This window comes from Danaus plexippus, chromosome 30 (assembly GCF_018135715.1).
Source record: "Danaus plexippus chromosome 30, MEX_DaPlex, whole genome shotgun sequence".
NCBI classification, from domain to species: domain Eukaryota; kingdom Metazoa; phylum Arthropoda; class Insecta; order Lepidoptera; family Nymphalidae; genus Danaus; species Danaus plexippus.
In genome coordinates this window covers 109,736-134,337 of record NC_083557.1, presented here as the reverse complement: position 1 = coordinate 134,337, position 24,602 = coordinate 109,736, and the positions used below count along the sequence as shown (strand labels likewise).

Here is a 24,602-nt window from a genome sequence, read left to right as displayed (position 1 = left end):
ACGTAAACGATAAAGATAATGAAGGCACTAATGTAACATTACTAAGTGAAATTCATTGTTAACAACGCGCTAACAATATAATATGAGTTTAATTAAAGTGAAACACAATATATATACATACATCGTATTGTCTCGATACAGCGAGACATGTTTTTAAATACATAACCGGGATACTAAAAATATTGTGTCCTATTGGGAACAATTATAAATAAAGTACACAATGTATTGTGTACCGTGACATAATTCTTCCTTCTACAACAGTTAAGTTAATCTCAAAGAAACACAGTATGCTTAATACAAGTTTGAGTTTTCAAACTACGAAAGAATCGTTTCACGTGTCTCAATCAATGACATGCGTTACACTATAATGTGACGAGATTCATGAATGACAAACTGTAAACGCGTCGTGTGCAGTTTATGGTGAGCATGCACTTAGGTTATCTCGGGTAAGATGAAACAATTCTAAGTTAAATCCCTACCAATGTTAAGACCTACAAAACTTATTGTGGATTATAGGTTTTGGCGAAGTGTCATCAACATCACAGGATTTAATTCCCGCCTGCCCTTTCTATGATCGGACCACCAGACACACGTTGGGCCTCCAGACCAGCCAGATCTCCCTCGCATCAGGACGAAGCTATACGCTTGCTCCAAGGGATTGGAATAGTTTGCCTGCCTCTGTGATTCCTTCAAGTTATAATTAAAGGCTGTCTTCAAGAAAATGGCGATTAGGCTGATACAGAAATAATGCGTTCGCCACATACGACTTCATTTCTACTTTCCAAAGGGTGCAATGATAGTCCAGCGATGTATAGTGGAAAAGGCTTAGTGATTTTAATTGAAATTTGTAATAGTAATATAAATACTCTAACTCTATTCGTTGCTATAATTAACAAGACCGTTCGCTAAATTTACCACCATCCTTAAATTATCGATCACATCTTATTTATATTAAAACGCCCCTATTCCCTTTGAGACTAGCCTAAACCGCAGCTTCTCATGGTGATTTCCATGAAGAGCTGATGCAAAGGCCATTCTCGGCAACACACAGATCGTTTTCATAGCATCAGCTTTCAGGGATGATGAGATATTATGGAGTACAGTGATCATTAATATGTCTGTTTGTAGTAAACAGTTGGCTCCTAAATTAAATGAGATTGAACGAAGATTACATTTTATTAAAATAATAAAACCTATTGTGATGTTTCAATTCGCAGATATTTGAGTTCGACAAAAAAAATTTTAATGTAACCAGAAATTGCATCCTTTCAATGTTATTTTTTTATAACCATCGCGATTTTTAGATTTTCGATATTTTCTGGCACTCTTTCTAGGTCGCACCGTTAGTTGTAGCGTATTTTAAATACAATTGTTTATCTCACTTCATTAATACTTTATCACAAGTTTTATTGCCATTTATATCATAAAGTACTATACTTTAATTGTCACATTAATTATAGCTATTAGAATGTTTTCTTGTGAGACTCAAAATATTTCTTCATCAATTAATTTTCTCTCCTGTACCTATTTTATTTAATTTACCTTAGTCTGTGTGTTTAATACGTATCACACTACAAACTTTACGTTATCAGTTTTCCAGTCATAAATCTTATGTACGTACCAGGGGTGTAAACTTATTCTTTTTTTTATGACAAAGGAGGCAAACGAGCAGACGGTCTACCTGATGGAGGTAGTACCGTCGCTCATGGACATCCGCAAAATATTTTGCAGATGCGTTGCCACCCTTGTTTGGGGAAGAGGGAGAGGAAAGGTTGGGAAAAGGGTAAGAGAAAAGTGTGGGAAAAAAGGTAAGGGCAACCGGCTCTCTCACTAATCAGACGAATTGCTGCCATTAAAGACAGCTTCACGCCGATCTTCTGTGAGAGGGTGGCACTTCCCCGGTCGAGCCAGGCCATGTTGGAGCTGTAGTAACTGACTGAACTAACAGCTCGGCTCTACCACATTAGAAGTTCTGTTATCAAATATAAAAATATCACGATTTCTGTACTTAGAATATCTTACAATTTTCATTCGACAAAAGCAAAGCATCACAAACACGTTACATTAAAGAAGGGGTCAACATATATAAGTATATAATATCTACATGTCTGTTCGTTTGTCAGATTACACAACAACCTGTAACATTCGTGTAGACTTTTATTATACATCCTCTTAGATGAACTCACGCAAACATCAATTATATTTAGATTTTTTCTTATTTATCATTTACCTTTTGTGTTTCTCATGCAATCGTTGTTATTGAACGTATTCTAATTTGTTATCATTATAGATTCGTTTAAATAATTCAGTTTTTTAGTTATTTATTATCAGTTTCACTCGATATTTTAGAAAAATAATAATTTTTTTCATCTCATAACATCGTTGAAAACACGGCATTGTGATCATTTTTTCGTAATTCACGAGACATACATATAATAATATAATGTAACGAAACCTCTCGTCACTCCATAGATCCACCGTGCTGGTGCCGGGTCCATCGTTGCAGGGAGAGGAGCTTCAACATTGCCTGGGAGTTGCGATCCAGGTGTAGGTTTAAGGGGCTCCTATCTGACGCTCGTTAGACGCCCTCCTCCTCCGTCCAAGCTCCTCTCTCTACTTATTTGGATTCAATTCAAATAGATAATATTATTATGTGTAATAAACACCCGGATATCAACTTATTTTATAAAGACGAAGCGTTGTCGATGTGTTTGTTTGTCCGTCACACAAAAAATGCTGAACATTAAAGTTATTTTCATTATTATAAGCAACCGAGTCACACATGAGTGCAGGCGAGTCCAAGGAGTCACTGTAGCGTGTATTACATTTGATTGATGACATACAGAGACCTTGATTTGTGTTATTACAACAAAATAATATAAAATAAAAGGAAGCGAACTCTATTCAATAATATGTATTTTCGAAGGTTCTAAACAGATCTTTACAATTATTGACGCGAGGCCGTCCAAACTTAATATATTTTTGCCAAATATATTTTTAAGAATACAAATAATACCATTATATAGACATATTAAAAGCTGTTAGTCTGCGATCGGAACAAACGGTCGTTTATTCTAAGAGTTTAAAATGATCGTGTAAAAAAAATTCAATGTTGTTATTAATTGATTGTGTTGTTTATAAAAAAATATCTTTATTTAAACTCAAAGAAAATTACAAAAATAAATATTTGGTAAACCATTAAAAAATTATGTCACCGAGAAAAGAGGAAGGATTGTTTGGATGAAATGAGAAATTTATTTTTATCACCAGAATTTGGGTGACGGTGACAGAATATAAGGAAATGGTATCGAGGTGGTGACTGGTGAGGTGTATCTGTTGTACTGATAGTGTTGGAATGCTAGTAACAGTTAGGATACGGAACAATGTCTCAACGTTCCTCAATGACTGGAATCCATCCAAGTGTAGATCAAATCGACTCGCAGACAATTAACACATAATGTAGCGAACGGCGATAGCTAAGAAAGGTTTCGATAGAATGTTATCTAGTAGGGAAAGGTCGTTGGCTGATATTATTTGTACGAAAACGGTTTGTACTCTTACCACAAGTGTACGCGTCAGTCTACATACTAGAACTCACTCTAAAACTCCGTAGTTTTTATAGTTTTTCATCTATAAACCTATCTTGATAGTGGCACGGAGATTTATGAGCCAATATCATCATCATCATCGGTCTATCGGAGCCTACTGCTGAGCAAAAGCTTCTTCTCACATGGAGAAGGTTAGAGCATTAATCACCACGCTCGCTTGATTATGAGTAACTGGGGAAAATCTGTTTGCAGTGCGGCGCAAATGTGTAAAATGTAATTACACACAAAAATAAAACTAAATCTTCTCATATACCTCTTCGGTTTTTATTATTTTAACTACACAGTCCCGACGTTTCGGTTACACGGCAGCAACCGTGATCACGGGCAGACGCGGGGATACTCGCGGAAGTCTTATCTCATTAATTAAACTCTGTTCAGATGTTTCATTTCTTCGGAGTATTGTCTTCAGGATAAACGCAATATTTAACAAACTCGAAAGCAGTTGCATCATGTATATTATACATTATAAGCGGATATCTATTTTTTGAGGTGGACTCGTCGTTCATGTACGTGATAGCTGTTCTGTGCATCGTGAAGCTGTACCAGTCGCGGCACCCGGACGTGAACGCCAGCGCGCACACCACGTTCATGCTGATAGCGTGTCTGATGGCTATAGGTGAGTAGACCCGCGAGCTTCTCATCAAGATCCTCGTCCCATTAAAACGAACTCTATGATTGTAATGTTAACCTGATTAAGTTCCAACCTATAGTTTGGAGACTTCGACAAAATTGGCCTCTATTTATTCTGTGAGATGGTAGAGCCTAGCTGTGGTCGAGTTACTACAGCTCCAACATGGGCTGGCTCGACCGGGGAAGTACCACGCTCTCACAGAAGATCGGCTTGCGTTTCGTCCGATGAGCGAGAGAGCCTGTTGCCCTTTCCCTATTCCCACCCTTTCCAGCCATTTCTTTATCCCCACCCTTCCCTTTTCCTCAACCATCAAGATTGCGGTTGCGGATGTCCATGGGCGACGGTGACTACTGTAGACCGTCTGCTCGTTAGCCACCTCTCACATATAAATTAAATATATAATGTATATATATAGATATAATATGTATAGATTTCTACGGTACGTGTGTATGTCACTGGACTCTTAAACGGCTGGACCGATTTGAATGGTTTTTTGTATGCGTTGGTGTCACTCTTCTGATAGTTTAGATTCATTAACCAGCCCGGCAGATGGCGCTGCAACCGGTGTCTAGGTTATTTAAAATGAAAAGACCACGACGTAGCTGACAATATGAATCGTTTTTACACACTTTAAACATTTCTCCCTTAGTAGGAGTCGCCCGCGAAAACTAGTATTATATATGAATAAGAAATACAAATGATTTCTTTATAAATTCACGAAAACAAAAGCAATTCAACTTAATCATATTACACAATACGTGTAATGTTTACTGTAACATATAAATCAATATAATTATAATGTTTGTTAGAACCTGTCACAATAAAAGTGTTTTTTACAATTTATAGTCAGTTATAAGGTCGTCTTATATTGGAAGCTAAATTGACGAGGTCCTTGTCTGAACACTCTCAAGGCCCGCAATTTTTGTTATACAAGCCTGGTGTACAGACGTAACAAAACACTTGAGTGTCTACTAGCGACATTCATTAAATAGTCTTTTGTATTTAATATTTCATTGATTTGATCGAATTTGGCAAAGTTGTTAACCTCAGTTAAGGGCGGCAAACAACATGACACGAGACGAAATAAACAGAATGTTTTAAGCATCCTAAAAAGATGTTTCAGTGTCACGACAGATTTTGAAAAGTTAATCGTTTAATTATATGATAAGGATGTATCGTATTTTTAAAACCGATATATACTTTATTATATTATTTGTTTTTAAACGGACGTAATATTATAAATCAAGATAACGTGCAGAGACTTCTGTCTCTGATATAGCATTCATTTAAAAATAAATTAATATAATCACATAATGCAGAAATCTGTTCATCATCGAAAAAAAGCGATTGGTTTATATAAAAAAATTAATAAGATATCCTAAAACATAGAAACATCCGTCTGAAAAGATTCAACTGTGACACTGTCATTATTATTCTGTACTATGTGTTCCGGTATGACTTGGAAAGTCGGAAAAGTCGTTGATGACTGACTTGCCACAATTATTAAAATATACGTTTTTATTAATCATGTAAAAAACTTTTCAATTCATTTGCTACATCTCCTGTTAGTTAACATACCCGTATCCTTACCACAGTATCACAGCGGCAAACTGAAAACGCCGTGTTTACAGTTTCTTAATCACAAGTCTCTACACATTACTGTCGATGTAGGTTTATGAATGAAAAACTTTTAACTCTGCGTATTAAGTTAATAACAAGGAATACTTTTCAACTAACGTTAAAACTTTCATTAGGTTACATCAAGTTGGCTACAGAATAAGAAAAGTATATATATATAGAGATATGTTTCATTAAATAATATAATATAATGATACGGTCAGTGGATATTTTAATGAACAGCACGCCTCACACCGCGCACGATATTTGTTGGTAATTTTAATAACCCCTATACAATCATTGCAGAGCGCATTGTGACCTAGAGATCGTTTTAAAACATTAATTGGCTCCGAAATTACCTCAAGTAATACGGAAAGCTTTAAACTTATATTAATATATATTTGGGTATTACTAAGTAAGGTACTTTATAAGTTTATAATGTGTTAAAATCATCCGTGTGTTTGTTGAGTACACGCGGAACAATAATACGTTTAGTCTGAGTTTTCATCCACACTACATAGGGATCGTTTCACGTTTCTCATCCAGTACTACGTTAATACTGTAATGTGACTAGATATATGAACGATAAACTGTTGACGTAAAGTATGTAGTGACTGTAGCAACTCGTAACAAGCATTTAGAAAGAAACGTTGAACCAGCTTCATTAATAAAAATAAAATTAGGACGAAGAAGCTGTTAATATTGAATTCAGTTGGAATTTGTTGTTACGAAACGTTTTAGCAAAGCGCGGCCTCGGCCTTGCACTGCGCGAATTTCCGTAATAAAAGGCGTGTGTGTTTGTTTGCGACCTTAGCACACGTCGTTATATCATACATTGACATTATTTTTGTATCTCCAGTGACAGAATTAACATGATCTCTCGTATCATGAGAAGGTCGACCGGCTTCAACGAAACAACATGACTCGAGTTCGCGAAACAGTCGCGCCCACACCCTCGACCCTCGGGCCTCGGGCGACGACTCAAAGCATTCCTTTAGAATAAGGTTTTGTTCACCTTTGGATCATATTACGATACAAGCGTAAAGACGGCTGACGCTATGATAATGTGATACAATATTACTTAAGATCAGAACATTTCAAGTTTGATTTAAAATGTCGCGTATATAAAAAAAAAAATTACAAGAATAGACCTGTCTTATATAATAATTTATAAGATATTAACATACATCGATAGTGCTACACAAAAATAATTTAATAAGTTACTCAGTCTTACGTAGATATCACGTCACAAGACAAACACATATTATATTGTCATTATCTGTAGGCTCCCAGCCTCGCCTCATAGAGAGTACATCGCTGAAAAGTAATGTACAGGTTAGGTACGGATATTACTATTGTATAATGTATGATACAGGCATTAGACAGATTTAAGGAAAAATGTGTAAATACACTTCATTATTATAAAAAAAACTTACAAAAACATACAAGCGAGCTTACGTGATTGTTCAGATTCTATGAAGGCTTCGAAGGCAGAACTAGTAGGTTCGTTTAAAATTTAGTGAGGTAGAGAGAGGAGCTTGGACGGTGGAGGTGAGCGTTTAACGCGCGTTAGATAGTGCCCCTTAAACCTACACCTGGGTCGCAAGTCCCAGGCACTGTTGAAGCTCCTCTCTCAGCAACGATGGACCCGGCACCTCTCTGTGGTGAGAATATAATAATGGTCTATTTCCTAAGGCGAGGGTATGGTATCCGCACATCCTGTATTTATCAGGTATAATATTGTTTACGGTCATTTATTAAGTAAATTAAATGAGTCGTTTTATCGTTGTGGTTGTTGTATGTCGTGTGTTTCCCTCTATTCATATTTTTCTACATAACGAACATGTGATACAAGTCACTGTACATTATTCAACATTAACAATAATAATCAATAAATCCATTCTCGTATTTTTGTTATAATAACTTTATGAAACAATTCGATGTCTAGGCAAAATCACGAAGAAATACCTGTCCGTTAATAATTTTTACATTTATACTCAATGACGAATGAAAATGAAAAAGGGTTATAACTAACTAACTAACTAACTTGTAAAGATTGATAGTGTTATGTACATATCATTGTAGGGAATGTTTTTTTTTTATTTAAGTAATTTTCTTATGAATTCAATTCAATTCAAGCAATAAATACGTCCCTAGTTCTTCCGATAAACACATCATGTATCGGAAAATCATTTAAATACTAGCGAACTCTTATCTGTTTAAATTTATTTCACCAAACCAAAAAAGTCCATATTTTTCCTCCTAGCACTTATAAATGTATATATAATAATTCGCGTTCAAAAAACGCAATGTTTGTTGTAACGCGTGGTAAATAAATAAAACGTTTAAAATCACTGAATTGTGAACAAACGAACGAGCGTGACGGAACACACTCACACACAACACGTTTCCCACATGCATACATCGAAATAACATACGAATCGTTGTAGCTACACGAATGTGACAAGATTTATGAGGAAAAAACTGTTAACGTAAAGTATGCAGTGACGATGCTAACTTTTAGTAAGCCTATCGTTAACATTGTGTATTTATTATGTGGTCACAAATCGTATATTTGGCGTATAACTGGTTGATCGACAACCTGATGAGAGATCTCAAGATACTGTTGTCTGTGCACAGAATATTCAATATTTGTCAAACAAATTATATTTTATTATTAAATGTATTTAATTTGTAGCGAGTGTACCAACGACATCCTGTTCATTATAAAGCGTCTCTGATGTTATACATGCTAAAGTCTGTGAGAATTCATGTGTTATGCAAAAAGTACGATACAGATTATGATGAATCCTTACAGCGACGTAGTTTACACACCAGTCTAAGACATAGTCTATACCGCATCCCCTCCCTCCGTGGACTTACTCCTGGACCACATCCCGGCATTTGTATCGTATGTGAAATCACGTGACATACACTATACAGGCCGCTGACAGTCGGGTCACTACATACATGTCTCTCTGATTCTAATTACGAAGTTCATGCGGACAAAGTTAGGGGAAAAATTTAGTAAAAATTATATTTTATAAGCTTAAAACTCCGAAAGATCTAATCTTATAATTATTCCAATTAAAAAGTTACCTTCTTTCAAGCGCATTAATCTTATTTAAATTAGTTTGTTGACCTTTAAAGTTTAATTAATTTAAATCAGCACCTCGGCGAGGCTTGTGTACACCGAGTAAGTGTGTTAGAAACGTGTCAGGACACGTACAGAACAAAACGTATACATCAAATACAACTGAATCATCGTCACAAATAATATGAGAACGAAAAACTAAACAAACTTGTAGAAAAACAAAAATATACGAGTGGCGTGAGGTAATGTTTGTTGAACTCATACGGATAGTTGAATTTGGACGGCAAATACACTCGGCCGCGTCAGGATGGAGTCACGTTTGTTGTGTTTATAGAAGACACGTGAGCTGTAGAAAAAAATGCCTGATGATGAAGCACCACGAGGGGAGGTAGATGATATACAGATATACTAGAAGATCAGAAGATATTTCAAGTATACAAGTGTGTTGCTCTTTAGGTATATATATATCTATCTGTGACCATATCTAGGCTTGTGTTATTTAACATACCTAAGTTCATCGACATTTTGTTTTCCTAATTCAGCAAACACCACAGATAAAAAAGGAAACACAAAATAAGCATACAAACTTTTTACGTTCATTACACATACTTGTCTTTATTTATTCATATTATTTTGTATGTTTTGTATTAATTTTTATTCTTTAGAATAATTCAAGTCTTATAAAATTAACTTTTCATATTATTTTTTTTTTGTTCCAGATACTTTCCGCACAAAGCGAAGACAAAAATGCAAGCCATTATATATCGATACATCTTTTAATCAAAATTGAAATAAAATAATAAAGTCATAATTTTATTAAAACAATATTCACAGTAACGCATACTTACTTATATTTATTTCACACATACAGATATTTAAACACATTTTTATAGCTCGTTATACAAACGACGTAAGCGATAAATTGTTAGTTAGCGATACTATAAAAATAAAAAAAAATATGTCGTTTTGACACAGATCAGGATTCATTGTTTACTGTAACGTAAATAAAGGAAAAGAAAAGATGGCGGCTGAGTGAACACGTGTCCAACACGGATATCCGAGAACATTTTTGGGCCATTACTTTCATAAGCGGAATGTAGTTTTTCAGTCACATTAATAAGTTTCGTGTTCGTTGTGTATAATATAATGACTAAATAACTACAAATATCCTGTAACAATGGCTTCAAACATACTCGCTTTTACACAGAAGAAATTAGTTCAAGAAAAACATTGATGCTGTATGCTGTATAACAAACAGGATAAATAAAATTGTCTTACAAAACCTATATAAGTATAAATTGTTCGAATAAATTAAATTATACAATGTTCCACGAGTAAGACGAATCCGTAATATTCGGATTTCTCAACACATAAGTCTAATCTTCTGAACGCCACCTTGCTTTACTAAATCGCAATAAAAATTCACAAATAACCGACATAAGTTTCAATGAAGCGAGTATAAAGTACATATATCCTCATATATGTTTGCACAGTACTTTTCGAAGTGTTTGCTCTGCAAATATTATGTTACCTACTGTCCATACACTCGTGTTAGTATATACCTGTTACCTGGAAGAAACTTTGTACTATACTTACACATACAAAAAATGATTGTTTGTTTATAATTAAGAACGATCATGACGCAAGTAAGCATTTAACAATAACAGTTGACTTTTGACAGACGCAAAAATGACATACGAATATTAGAAAAATGGCGCGAAAATCACATTGATTTGTGTTATATCTGTATGTGTAAAGAATTATACATTTATACAAATAAAATATACAACATCTATACAATACAGTTAGAAAACATTAACGAATTAGATCTAAGTATTTGGTGTTCTTTTCTTACAGCGGCTTTTATTTTGCGTTCGCTCGCTGATGTAACGTGCTAACTGCCATTTTAATAGTAACGTTTAAAAATAAGGTTTAATAGAAATATATAAAAACACGTTGTATTTTTCAAATTCTCGGTCGCCATTTTGATTGAGAGGACGCAAAATAAAAGCGAAAATATTAATTACAACTATACTACTTCAGATTCACCTTAGAATATATCATATTACTATTAATATTTAATTATGTATAACATTGTAGACCAATCTGAAATTATTAAATATTAAGAAATATTAATCATTTATATGAGTTGATATAATGTTACATTGAATTTATACAAAATTATTACAACAGAAAGGTTGCATACTTTCATAAATAATAAAAACATTTTTTATATATATTTTTTTGTATAGATATACCACTACACTATAATAATATATATTACATACAAATCAGTTAAACATATCTATTACACTATTATACTATTCGTATATAAATAAGACATACATATTATATCAATTAATAGTTAGTGTCTTAATAAGTACGTGCTATATAATTATTATATTTTGTCAACTTTTCTTACGTAATTTTGCACAAAATTTAACACTCAAGTTTAGTTACAATTGTAGTAAAGGAAAACTAAAAAAGTTTTAGTAGAAAGAACATCCAAAATACGTAATAATTGTTGTCTATAATGTTGGGTCAGAGGTAGGCGAAGTGTGTTTTAAATATTTTATCTATTTCATTAAATCTAGTTTTTGTAAAATCATTTTCACTACAGCAATAAATACAGCATGTATAACAGATGTGGCATAGAACCGTTCAGCAGCTAAATATAAATAATGTTAACTATTTAAAACAAATATAACATCCATGAATCGTCGGAATAAATTTTCCTAATCATTAACGATCTGTCTAAATCGCACGAGAGCGTACAATTCATCACAAAATAATATATCGCGTCCTTGGTACATTCAACGCAAGGTTAATTAGGAACGGCCATTAATCTAACTTTAATTAAAAGTTAATACAAATACTGTCCGCACTTGTCAACTCTGATATTGGTTTTCCCCATCACTATAATCATGGCTATAATTTAACTGTTAGTTGTAAATAACAAATTCGTCACGCTAAATCTGTTAGAATCTGATGCGTTGTTTTTTAGCAAAAAAAAAAATAGGTGATAAATTGTTTGTCACGAAAGTTTGTTTAAAGACAAATTCAAGCTACGCGTTTCGATTATAGGATTTTTGGGAACAGAATAAAAAGTGTGCTTTAAGCTATTTTTCTAGTAACGTAATGTACGTTAAAGGTTTTAGTTAATTACGTTATTAACACGACAATTTGTTTTAAACTATTATTATGACGATTTAAATGTTTTTTGTTCATTATAAATTTAAATTACATATAAACAACGATCTTATTGACTCGAGACTATCTGCTTAATGTTTAATCATTACCGGTTCAATATTGCACCTGTGTTTACTTACTGTTATATGTTAAAATATAATACTTAGCTTTACGCTCGGATGATAGTAAAATAGTTATTATTTTGTAGCCTTCGAAAAAATATTCTAATTGAAAAATACTTTTTATTCTATAAATTTAAATGTCTCAATATTTATATAATCAGTCCGTTTTGAGAATGCATGTTGTATGAAAAATAAAAACCCGATATATATATATAAAAAAGGAGAAAAAATAAAATATAGACTAAAACTATTTTGTACTATATATTTCTCCGCATAGAATATTTAAAATAAAATAAAAATAATAATAATAATTCAGGACACTCGTATGTACATCACTTTATATCAAGATGACTAAAACTTATGAACTAAAAGGTAAATAAATAATGCTATTTATAGATGAATCCCAAGTTGTCTCTCAGCGGAGACTGCAACACTGAGCCTCAACACTCACTGACAAGGCCCGCTCGGTTCGGGGAGCCCACTGGCACCGCTCAGGAGACAAACAAGACGGCATGGAAGTAATTCCATCACATAAACATTAAGATTCTAAATTAAATATGTTATTTGTAAATTTCATATAAAATAGTTGATCGGTGTCGCCAATACTTCAAGTCATAAACATGTCCATAGAAAATCTCTTAAGCTACATCAATAGGGGAAGCGTAGAACATCATTCAGTTACACCTACATATATTACACAGAACCATCTCTTTCAATGTACAAACATAATTGTCAGCTTTTGCTATGAATTTGCTTATAGTAACAATAAATTAAATATTATGTGCTTAGATTTAGTCAGGAACCAATACAAACAAACAAATATATTCAAGGACTACCCTACATTGTTTAGGAGACGACTATAAGTGTGGCAGGCAGGCCTGCTCAAAGAGGCAGAGCACTTTATGTATCAGTTCGTACTGCTCAGAGTTCTGCACCATCCCGCCCCTGTTGAGTCTCATGTTACACACGATACCCAGCACGTCCACCTTCTCCTCGCTCGTCAGCTGCTTGATGCCGTTCAGTATGGCGATGAGGCAGCCGGTGCGCCCTATGCCGGCCGAGCAGTGGACTATGGTGGGCGGGGAGTTGCTCTCGTTCGTGAACTTCATGGGAGTGGAGACGCACACTTTGACCGGACACGCGACACTCGCCGACTCCATCGGCGGAAACACGAACTTGGAGCCCTTGGGGCTGTCGACGCACTTGCACTGTTCGTCCTTCTCGTCATCGCGAGCCTCGAAATCATTGATGTCTTCTCGTAAAACGTCCAGACTTAGGTTGAGTAAAGCGTTCACGTCTTTGGGGCACTTGTGATCAGCCCAGTTGTGGAACCAGTAGTGGTATACTGTTAAGGATTCGGTTTCCCCACTATACCTCACATCCAGCTTCCGGACGGTGTAGCCAGATTTTTTAGACATACCCACATTCTTTATGATAAAACTGTTTTTGGGCGAGTCTTCTGAACAAGTTTCGCTCGAGATTGGACTGGATATGGCGATCTCCTCGCCTTTCTCTAAGGGGAAGTATTTCTCGCATTTCTGTCTATTGTTCTCGATAAAGTTGGTGAGCATCACTATTTTCTGTATAGCTTCTGACCTTTCCTCTGTCCTGTTAAGTAATGTCTCCGCTCTGGCCTGAAGTTCCATATTATTCTGGCGCACCATGAGCCAGAAGTCATAGACGGTGTTCTGAAGCGGACCCTGCGTCGCGATGTAGCTGTTTTTAGTGTATTCGTGGCCCTGGAATTGTTTTTATTTTTTGGTCAACATAAAATCACACCAGGAACATCTCATTATATCTAATTGACTAACTTAATCAAGAACAAATATTTCTAGCAAAGAAATTACGGAATACCTCTTAAATAAATTGAAGTAAAGTAATGAGTTCCCACAAACCTTGATATAGTTGGCGTTAATGTAGCCCTCGGTATTGCCAGCGTCCGCTCGTAGAATGAACCTGGAATGTTCGTTTGGTAAGATCGTCTTGTATCTGTTCTTGGGATGTGATCCAGAAACTATGGGCTTTTCCTGAAAATTTGTCGGCATATCCCAGAACTCCTGATGGAGATTCCTCAATAGCATCTTTTGGTATTCCGAACATGGTTGTGGTGCTACCTCTGGGATCACCATCTGAGGGTTTTCCTTGGCGATGTCGTCAACTCTGCCAGTACAGCAATGTTGGCCTTCGTTTGTACTGAGACATTTAACTTTGGAGTAACCATTTTGGAAAACGTCGTTTAAGTCCCTAAGCTGCTGACGAGTTAATACGCTAGATGCATTCTGTAAGTGTTGCATATTAGCTAAGTATAACCTAAAGTCCTCGGAAGTGCTCTGAGGACTAAGTGGCTTCGTGGTAATGTTCCTAACAAAACCAGCTTGGAAATTCTGGTCTTCTTGACGGCCGAACGCATAAATAATCTCATTTTCCTGATCGCCGCAGACGTATGTCAAATTCTGTCCATACTCCTGTTCACTGAAGGACGTTGACCATAGATTATCGTGTGAACCGAAACCCTTTTCAGTCGACCGCAGGCGTGTCCTGTTTTTATAGGATTTCGGTATCAAATTTTCCGTGCTTAACGATTTTCTGTGTTTGTCTCTGTGCGGAATATCTTTCAAGTTCGCGTCTAACATCGTCTCATCTATCTCCAGATCTCGAGGTTCCTGAGGGATGTTTAGAGTGAGAGACGTGTTCGAACTACGCCTTTCCAAGATACCTTTCCGAGGTTCCGCGTTGTCTATGCTGTGGTTACTGTTGTATCTACTTAGGTTGCAGGTCGATCCGTTCAGGTTGTAGTTTGATATACTCAATCCTCTATTAGTAGACAGCTGAGGATTTGAAGAGTTTATGTTCAGGGTGAGAGATGTGTTTGAGCTCCTACGCTCCAATAGACCCTTTTTATGGCCGATTTTAGCATCTTTGTTTAAGGAACTGTTACTAGAATGCCGACTTAAATTATTTGAAGAATGTATGTTTAACGTTAAGCTGTTATTGGATCCGCGCCGCTGCAGTAAGCAGTTCTTTGACACGTCTCCGGTTAAATTCGTGTTCGAGGAACATATGACCCGTGTTGTGGGTGTAATATGATCCATGGGGTTTATACTGACGTTTGAATCCCTCCTTTCCAGAGACAGTTTTTTCTGCCTGTGGTCATTCAGACTGAAATTCGATATGCTAGTTCTGACTGTATTGAGGTTGTGGCAGGAGGTACCAGCGCTGCTGAGCGAACAATTGGACTCTTGTAAGCTATGTGTACTTAGCATTAAACTCTGATTGGAATTCCGTCTATGTAGTTTTTTCACAACTTTCTCGTCTTCTGCGCTAGGTTCGAAATCATCAGACGGAACTCCTTCAGGAAGAGTCTTCAAGTTTGTGCTGGATACGCTTAGATTCTGTTTGTAGTTAAGCAGATTGGAACCAAGTGTTTGACCTGGATCTATGTGAAAAGGTCTACTTTCAACGATATTTATTTCTGGTGCATTATCCGCCATATTTTCGTCGAATGAACCCATTGTCCTCGAACCAATACGAGATGTTCCTGGTTGGTACAGCATGAGACTTGCGTGGTTTTCCCGTAAAAATATCCCACTATCCTGTCCCTTCATGTATAACCGTCTTTGGTCTGCGCCACTCTGAATGGTATTATAACCCAGTTTCCCAACAACAAAGTCATGTTTTCCGCTTTTCTGAGCCAAAATTCTCTTCAACTGACGCTTCGGCGTGTTTGGAACTGATATGGAGTTCTGCGGAACTTCCAGAGACTTCTTGGGCGGCAATGAGAGGTTTACACTCTCTGATGAGTCTAATGAAGTAGCCTTAACTTTCAGTGTTGGCGTTTTAACTTTCTTTTCTTCGGCGTCCGTATACAATTTTTCGAATTCGAGCAATTCTTTTTCTAAATCACTGTCTCGTTTAGACAAATCTATTGTTAAGTTTCTCAAATTCTTGCCTTTCCTTTTGGTCTGTGTTTCAGCGGCTGTAGTGTCGCCTTCCTCTGATGTAACCGTTATTTCAAATTCTTTAGGAGAAAACCTGGGCATATCAAGAAAAGACTGCGTGTCAGAACTTTGACGAAGGCACTTTTTCTGTTTTACTTCCGGTTTAGCCTCTGGCTCAGGTTTTTCGTTATGCTCTGCATCAAATTTGAATATATGTCGTTCAGCTGTCGGTGTTTTTGGGTACCTCTCCATACTCTCGCACGATGTACTCACTTCTTGATTCTTATACGCCTCATTCATTTGGTCTTTCATTTGTTTCGCTATCGGTAAACCTAAATTCTGTTCGATTATTTTGGCATTATCGGAGTCGAGTGATATCGATTTTAATCGTTGTCGTCTCGCTTGCGCTGTATTCGATATTGGCTTCAATTCGTGTTTATCACTTTCAAGTTTCGCATCGACATGCAAGGAGTCTACTTTGGCACAGCAGTCCACTACGTCTTTCTCTATCACATCCACGGTGGTGGCATCAGTCTCTAAGATATTATCACACTTGGATATATTTAACTCTACACTTTTGTAACTCGTGTCGCAACTGTTGTGTCGCCTGTATTTCTTAACTTCTTTATCAGCGGGGGGCGTGAACCTTTCTCTTTCTATGGAATTTCTTCCTCCGTACCTCCTCGGTCTGGGCGACATCCTCGCTGCACTCTCTTCTGTGGCACTCGCTTGTTCGAAGGTGAAGTAATTCTCTTTATTGTGACTATGAACCTTAGGACTGGGTCGAGCACTTAAAACCTTCGGAGAGGTCGGTTTCTCGGTTAAGCCGTTCGTTTTGTTTCGATGGTCACCCAAAAGACGCGGCGATTGCGGCACCTCAACGTCTCGTGGAGTTTCAGGAAAAAACTTCGGAGATCGCACGCTATCGTAATAAACCGATTTTGGTGAAGGTTCCGCGAAGAACATCGGTGAAACCATCTCGGGGGGGGTGAAGAAACGCGGGGAGCACATGCTATCAGCTAGGATTTTTGGAGAGAAGTCGAATTTAGTACCCGATGACTTCTCTTTGGCGGAACTGCATTCAATGACGCGAGGGGAGTTCTGCATTTCCAACCTTTCTTGATGACCTTCGGGGTGGGGGCTTTCGCTGACACTGCACAGATTAAGGCGAGTGCTCACTGACCGGAACCTCCTGAGGTTAATGGGCGACATTTCTTTATCGCTCTCTTGTGGAGACTGTGGCGGAGGTTCCGCCATTTCCACGGGTTTTTCTCTATCTTCACTTAATTTTCTCACGGATTCAGCATCGAAACCGAACACTTCCATATCTTCAGACTTAGCACTGCTAACGAAGGGGGACTTCTCGTCTTTTTCCAACGATGGCGACCTCGTAGCACTAAATTTCTTAGCCCGCGACTCTCTCTGCAGATCTACTGATAGATCCGAGCTGACGATTTGAGCTAGAGGTCGGGGTATAGCAGAGTACTTGTAATCGAAAGGTCGTTTATGGAGCCACTGCTCAGGAAGTGGCAATTTGGGGATACCGTGGTACTCCAGAGGTCTGGGGCCTTGGGAGCTCGAGGGTTGAGGGTCACTCTGTTGGGGGACAGTATTTTGAGTGCTGTCCTGGACGACGAGGATTTGTGGGAGAGCGGGTTGCGGGGGGTCGGCGGGGGTCGGAGGGTCGGGGGGCGGCGCAGCCGACAGGGACGCTGTAGCACGAGCCGCGCCCGGCGGCGGACCAGCCACGACTACACGCGCCGGACCGCCATACACGATCTGCACCTGCAATAACATACACGAGATTACAGCGGGACCACATACATATGGATATCGATATGATGTCATGGAAACGAGGAATTAAAACTATCGCTTTGTTACTGACCAGCCATTCCGTGAAAAAAGTAACATCAGACAAAGACATTGATTGACAAGCAGTTTCATGGTTTATTTTACGCCTCCTCGACATTCCGGAAGGATGAAGGAGTAATGACCTTATGTTAAAGCTCTTCTGTAATGTACTACAAACATGAAGTACAAACCTGTGTGACGGTGCCAGGCGGTCGCGGCGGTGTCCTCTTCTGGGCGCGGCGACACAACGCGAGCAGCGCCAGCAGCGCGGCCGCCAGCGCGCCGCACCACCAGCCCGCCTGCGCGCCCCACGCGCCCCACATACCGACACCTTCACATCTGCACACAAATAATCGTTGGTAACTATATACCATGCGTACTGAAATGATAAACATCAATTTTTTACCTCTATTTCATAAAACGTCATCAAAATATCACAAACAGGATTCATTGACATTCCTATAACGTAATCATCTCAAAAACAAGCCGAGTGAGCTGTCTGGGTATTTACCAATTACATAAAAATACGAAGCCTTCCTTCAAGACTTTAATAACCTGATAAAGTTTGGTTTTTGCGGTTATAGACCAAACAACTCACTACACCGACACTCATAAATTGACGTCGGACTGTCAACTTGATGGTTACATTCAAAGCCCTTTTTTGTTTTGGAGCTCCGTCGTCTAGAGATATGTTACACACAAGCTTCGTTGCAAATATAAGTTTAGATAAAATACTGTCATATGATATGCTTGTCTCCAGAGGACTGAACTTAAAAATCCAACATCCTTGGACTAAGCGAGCTCCGACCAAACTCCGATTTCCGTCCCACGTGTTTATCTGCTTTGTCGACTTTACTAGATATTCATATATTTCCGTTGTATTCTTATTATTACTATTGATTTGTTATTATTACTATTGATTAGAAAACGTTAGTGTTAATTAGGATACGAGTCTTTTATACTCAGAAGTACAAAAAAGATAATTACTAAATCGTATAAAGTCTTTAGACGACCGCAAGCTGACCGCATCAATTACAAATCATTACCAGGACGACAAAACAGTTTAAAAAACCTAACACCGTTCCCTATATTAAGTGTCTATGACGGCGTCTACACAAAACCAAGACAGAAACAAAAGAATACAAAAATCCTCACAGTTTATTGCAAACCGCTGACATCGGCATAATTCAACAGACGGGCAGAGGTGTTTAATCAATGTGCTGGCTTGTTGGACTGTACATGAGAAGCAGACTTTACAGGTGCATGGAAGGTGGCACCGAGTGTATCAGAAAGCTATCAGGCAGAGAGTCAACAAAACGACAAGTAAAATAATATTGTAGTCTGAAGACAAAATTGAAAAGTGATCTTTGTTGGTACAGCCATGAACTCAAGTAGACAATGTGCTGGTCACCATAACATAAAACAAGACACTCCTCTCAATGTTCAAACAATATAAACAGGAAATTTATCTTAGGATAATGAGGAGGTGCTATTACCTGGAGAACTGCCAAGCATTGAAACTGTATAGAGTCACTGAATAACAGTAATTGGAGTGATACTTAATTTTTGGTTTGCAGCGACAGGTTGTCGGTGAAGTCCTCTGTTCAGCTGTGATGAGGAACAGAATGACTTGATGGATATACACCAAAAAAATATTCAATACACAATATATATAATATAAAATGATAATAAGAGTATGAAGGTGAAGCTCATAACCCAGTTTGAGTTATCACAAATAAATAAAACAAAAACGTATCGTTCCACAAGAATAAGATCAATTAACTTAAGGTGTGAGCAATTCATTGCATAATTTAATTAATATTGTGAAATATTGTAGTATTATATTGCAATTTGTTAAGCAACTATTAATGCAATTGCAATTTAAATCATTTGTTTGGAATACAAACTTTTCTTAAAATTGTATGTTATAGGTTTTTTTTCATGTTGCAGGAAATATGTCATGTGTTTTAGGTTCAACAAAATCAAAAACATTAATGTGTGCACAGAGACGAATCCTCTTAGCATTCAATGGGTACACCATGGTATTGGGAGGAGCTTCAACAGTGCCTAGGACTTGCGACCCAGGTGTAGGTTTTAGGGCTCCTATCTAACAGAAAGTAACTTTCTCTGATACTTCATATTTTAAATTATATTACATGTTCATGATCCTGATGTTTCCGTTCCTTTACAACAACTGTGATCACAAGCAGATGAGATGACATCTTGCGTAATGATTATCATAACATGTATCATAATATGATTAACTAATACCTCCATGTGAATTGACGGTAGTGAACAGAAAGTAACAGAGATTCTTGGCTATAGAGATATACATTTATTCTGCAAATACTTTAGAATATTGAGATTTTTTAAATATATATATCATCATCATCATCATCATCAGCCTATCGGAGCCCACTGCTGAGCAAAGGCCTCGTCTCACACGGAGAAGGTAAGCATTAATCACCACACTTGCTCAAGACGAGTTGGCGATTTCAATCTTATAATTTGAAATTATAAGACCAGGTTTCCTCATCATGTTTTCCTTGACTATCCATCAGTGTTGTCTAAATATTATTAGTAAGTACATATGACTCGGAAAAGATCACATTGCCAGGTTTCGAATGCGCGCCCTCACTTTATATATATATAAACTTATATACACTTTATATTTATATGTATGTGTTTGTAATTTCAAATTAACAGCTTCTCACTAAACACATGAAAAAGTACATATATGATAACCACATCAAAAATATAATTTGTTATTTGTAAGTTCAGGTTAATCTATGCCGTTTTGAATATATGGACCTATTTTAATAAGAAATTCGCTCAAAGGTAAGTTATGACATGAGGATTACTTAGGCTGCTTTTTAACTGACTTCAAGATGGGTTTCGCCTTAAAGTTCCATCATCAAGTCAACTTCTGGTTAAGGGACCTTCCGGACACAAAACTCATAGTGATGATAGAGCACATCTCAGCCAAGTTTTAATACATAAGCAAAGCCACAGGCAACAGCTAGCAAATAATATAATTAACTTAAAATACAACTTTGTATGAATTTCATACAGTACATAACATCCACACTGACTGTTTTGTTTTTACATACATATAAATGTTTTCAGTCTATACTTAAAATTAGATAATATATTTTATAAGCACTACATATATTTTTTAAACATTTAAGCTTACTGCTTAATAATGAATGCTATGATTTACTATATTGACTGTTGAAATCAAGTAATACCCTTAAAAGCTGACTTACCTCAAGACCTGTGTACATAAGAGCCTGCACTCTTGATTGATTATTTTATATGACAACCTTACATATAAATAAACAGAAATCTTTAAAATCAATTTTGTTGGCCGTAACTGTGATGCTCCTATTTTGAAGACTTGTAAATGGTATTTTAGATGCAGCGATGTGTGCATTTTAGTTTGAAACAACCTTATTGTAGGAGGAAATGTTCTACACTGAGCTGAGTGCGGTTGACTCATTGGAGATTGTCTCATGATTTAAAAGCTTCTACATAAAAATGCTGTGTAATCAAACAGATTTGCGGTACCGTCATTATGTTTGAGGTTTACTACGACGAGGGAATCGACGAGGGAATGTTGAAGGCACAATGTCGCAGATGAGGAGTCTATTTGTGGGTCTGACATCCTTGATATTTTGATATAAATGCTTAAATAGGAATTCGATGCGATATTACTATCAGACGAGTGTTATCAAGGCCTCTTTACTCTTTGTTTTATATCGAAAGACCTCTATTCCAAGGGTAAATTGTACAAAAACAACAAGCATCGCATGTATATATAACTAGTGTTATGAGTGAAACTTCTGGTTATCATTATAAAATTCGAGTTGATTTATAATATAAACTGTAAAATTAATTTACTTACCGTGCATTAAATTCAAGAGAGCAGTTGTTTGCCTCCGTCCACCGTGTAACAAATATCTTGTTAGTGTGAATAATTAACAATCACTGAGGTTTTGTCACGCACTATATAAGCACTTCTGGATTTCGTTTTCGATAAAAATCACACGTTTTCGTCCGGATCCATATATATACTTGTGTAACTCGCCTAAAGAGTTTTGACGTTATGAGAATCGGCCATTTTTCTATAAATCGAGACAGCTAGATGTTGCCATTAATCAATTTTAATGTCCTTTACTTTAAATCAAACATTATTTAAATGTTCAAGTCCAAACACATACTTGATACACGAATACAAGATATATGTACTTCAAATGAGTTATAGTTATTTTAGTCCATTTAAATGTATATTTATTTACGTGACGGCGACGGCACTAATCATCTCACCAAATTAATGAGTTACAGCACAGAGCCGATTTCATTAACTAACATTTTTGAGTGAGCGCTTTGTGTTTTCGGTGGAGAGCAAGTGGTTCCCAAGTGGCGTGGCCAGGGTTCATTCAAACCGCTTGCACATGCGCTTTGCAGGGTCGTAAGTGTGCCACTAGGGCATCGACGATATCCACAAGGTGGGCAGGTCATCGCTCATCGCTACCTATAATTGTTTACTATGTAGGTCGCCGACAGCCGAACTAGATCAATGTGTGCGGTCCGTCCATTAAGACGTAAGACTTCGTAAATTCCCTCTTTTATGGTAATTGAATGCTCTAAGTATGCCACGACGGAAGTCAATACCGGTGCCCTACATGGGACATCGTGCTATATTAATTGCATTTTAAACAGCGATGTTTTGAAGCATCAAAGAATTGTTTCGTTCTTTAAACAATAACTGTAGTTGACATAAAATTAGCATGTTTGAGATGGTGATGTCTAAAACTTGTGATCTTTAATATATCATTTTCACATTTTCTTATTACTTTATCAACCGCGGTCACGGTGATCGAAACGGAAATAAAATCGCCTATACTAGTTCTATTCGGAAATAAAATCTGAAAAACGTAATTTCATTTTAATGTTTGCACTGGAATATGTTTAATCCGAATTCACTTATTTCTCGTATCTGGTTCGTTAACTCGTTACTTATACTAAAATAATTTATAGTACAATGTACATTGATCTATTTTAAAACAATTGTTCATGCTTTACAAAAATATGGAATCACACTCTATGTTGCACGCGTTACTCATGACTATTTCCAAAGGTGGTCAGTGATGAGTTGTGAAATATTTGCGACATCATAGCGTACATTAGTTAATATTATACTTATTTAGTTTATTAATAATATATTTTGTTATTATCAAAACTTAATGAAAAATCACTGACTGTCGTTTTTGGGTTACCATTGAGGTAGGATATAACATCACCTCAGGTGATGTATTTGCATATGCTCCAGGTCCATGGATCACCAACAGCGAAGGTCTGTCATATCAGATTGATTTTATTAGAAACGGTTTAAACAAGTTATTTACAAACAGCAATTCTTTCATCATCGGATATTTATAATTCTCGTATGATACTGATAAGTGATATGGAAAGCTAAATTGATTGGAATAAGTCATTATATTTACTTAGTGACTGTTTCGGTTAAGGATAAGGACGGCCATTATTGATGTGCAAAGCGACGGGGACGAGTGCGACATAAATCCAAGAAGTTGGAGGTTCGACTCGTTATATTTTGAATAGGTTTCTTTTACTTGTATCTATTCCTTTTTTTTTAATGCTATGGTGTCTAATTCTTGTGCGCGCCTTACAGTCGTAGCTTCATCTGACTGGTGGTGGTAATTGACTCGCCGTATTGGTGAAAAATAAAAAAAAATCAAAATTATATATTTTTGGGACAAGAGTAAACTTAAATAAAAAAAATATTTAAAAAACCGACTGCTCATAAACGCTATCGGCGACACATAGGGATCACTTCTCATCATTTGCTCAGTGATACAGGGAGAGCAACAAGATCTCGGAGCAAGCTAATGTCTCCGATAGCGTCTGTGCATACTATCCACTAAAATATAATATTCAGATTAACATGTTATTTTGAAAGGAACATAATTATGCGACTTCCAACAAGGTTGCGTTAAATATCTTACGCTGAGGGAGAGAGAAAGAAAGATACACAAATGTAGAAAGAAAGATACACAAATGTAGAAAGAAAGAGAGAGAAAGAGAGAGTCGGTAGATTCCAAGCACATGAGCATGGTATTGTTGTTCTATATTAATTCATTTGTAATTTTCATTATTTTACACTTTGATTTGAGACACGTATAATTTAATAGGACTGGATTTTATTTCCAAATTTAGTGGATGAGAATTGTTTGCCATTTCGAAATTTCACTTCCGCGCGGAGACTCCAACGCACAACTTTTTTAATTTTCAATGAAACTAATTAAGTGAACAATTTAAAAATAGAATATAGTGAAACAATTAATTTAACTTTCTTATAAATATAAACTATTGAGATTTACTGTTATATATTTAGAGCCACGTATCACATCAGCGCCTGATAATGAAGTTGGTGGCGGAGTACAGCAAAGGAGAACCTGGCATTTGACAAGTTTTCATACTTTATACTGATATTATGAAAACCTGTCCTTCCGTGCTCCAGAGGATGCCCTG

The 24,602-nt window shown here is 36.6% G+C and overlaps 1 protein-coding gene and 1 long non-coding RNA gene across 2 annotated transcripts; one reads left to right on the top strand and one right to left on the bottom strand.

Moving 5' to 3' along the window:
• Positions 1 to 7,998: 7,998 nt before the first annotated feature.
• Positions 7,999 to 12,343, top strand: LOC133319830 (uncharacterized). The gene is made up of 2 exons (XR_009753318.1): positions 7,999 to 9,406; positions 9,670 to 12,343. It is a non-coding gene; the product is annotated as an uncharacterized LOC133319830 (long non-coding RNA).
• A 160-nt stretch (positions 12,344 to 12,503) lies between these two features.
• On the bottom strand, positions 12,504 to 22,291 carry LOC116776699 (uncharacterized). The gene is made up of 4 exons (XM_032669955.2): positions 21,955 to 22,291; positions 18,242 to 18,389; positions 14,157 to 17,984; positions 12,504 to 14,000 (listed from the first exon to the last, which is right to left on the bottom strand). Exons 2-4 carry the CDS (start codon positions 18,371 to 18,373, stop codon positions 13,119 to 13,121), a joined length of 4,842 nt encoding a protein of 1,613 aa, XP_032525846.2. The 5' UTR covers positions 18,374 to 18,389; positions 21,955 to 22,291; the 3' UTR covers positions 12,504 to 13,118.
• Positions 22,292 to 24,602: the final 2,311 nt, after the last annotated feature.

Coding starts and splice junctions, on each gene's coding strand:
- LOC116776699 (XM_032669955.2), bottom strand. CDS start 18,373: ATGTGGGGCGCGTGGGGCGCGCAGGCGGGCTGGTGGTGCGGCGCGCTG. Junction 17,985..18,241: donor CGCCTGGCACCGTCACACAG/GTTTGTACTTCA, acceptor ATGTTATTGCAG/GTGCAGATCGTGTATGGCGG. Junction 14,001..14,156: donor TTAACGCCAACTATATCAAG/GTTTGTGGGAAC, acceptor AAACAATTCCAG/GGCCACGAATACACTAAAAA.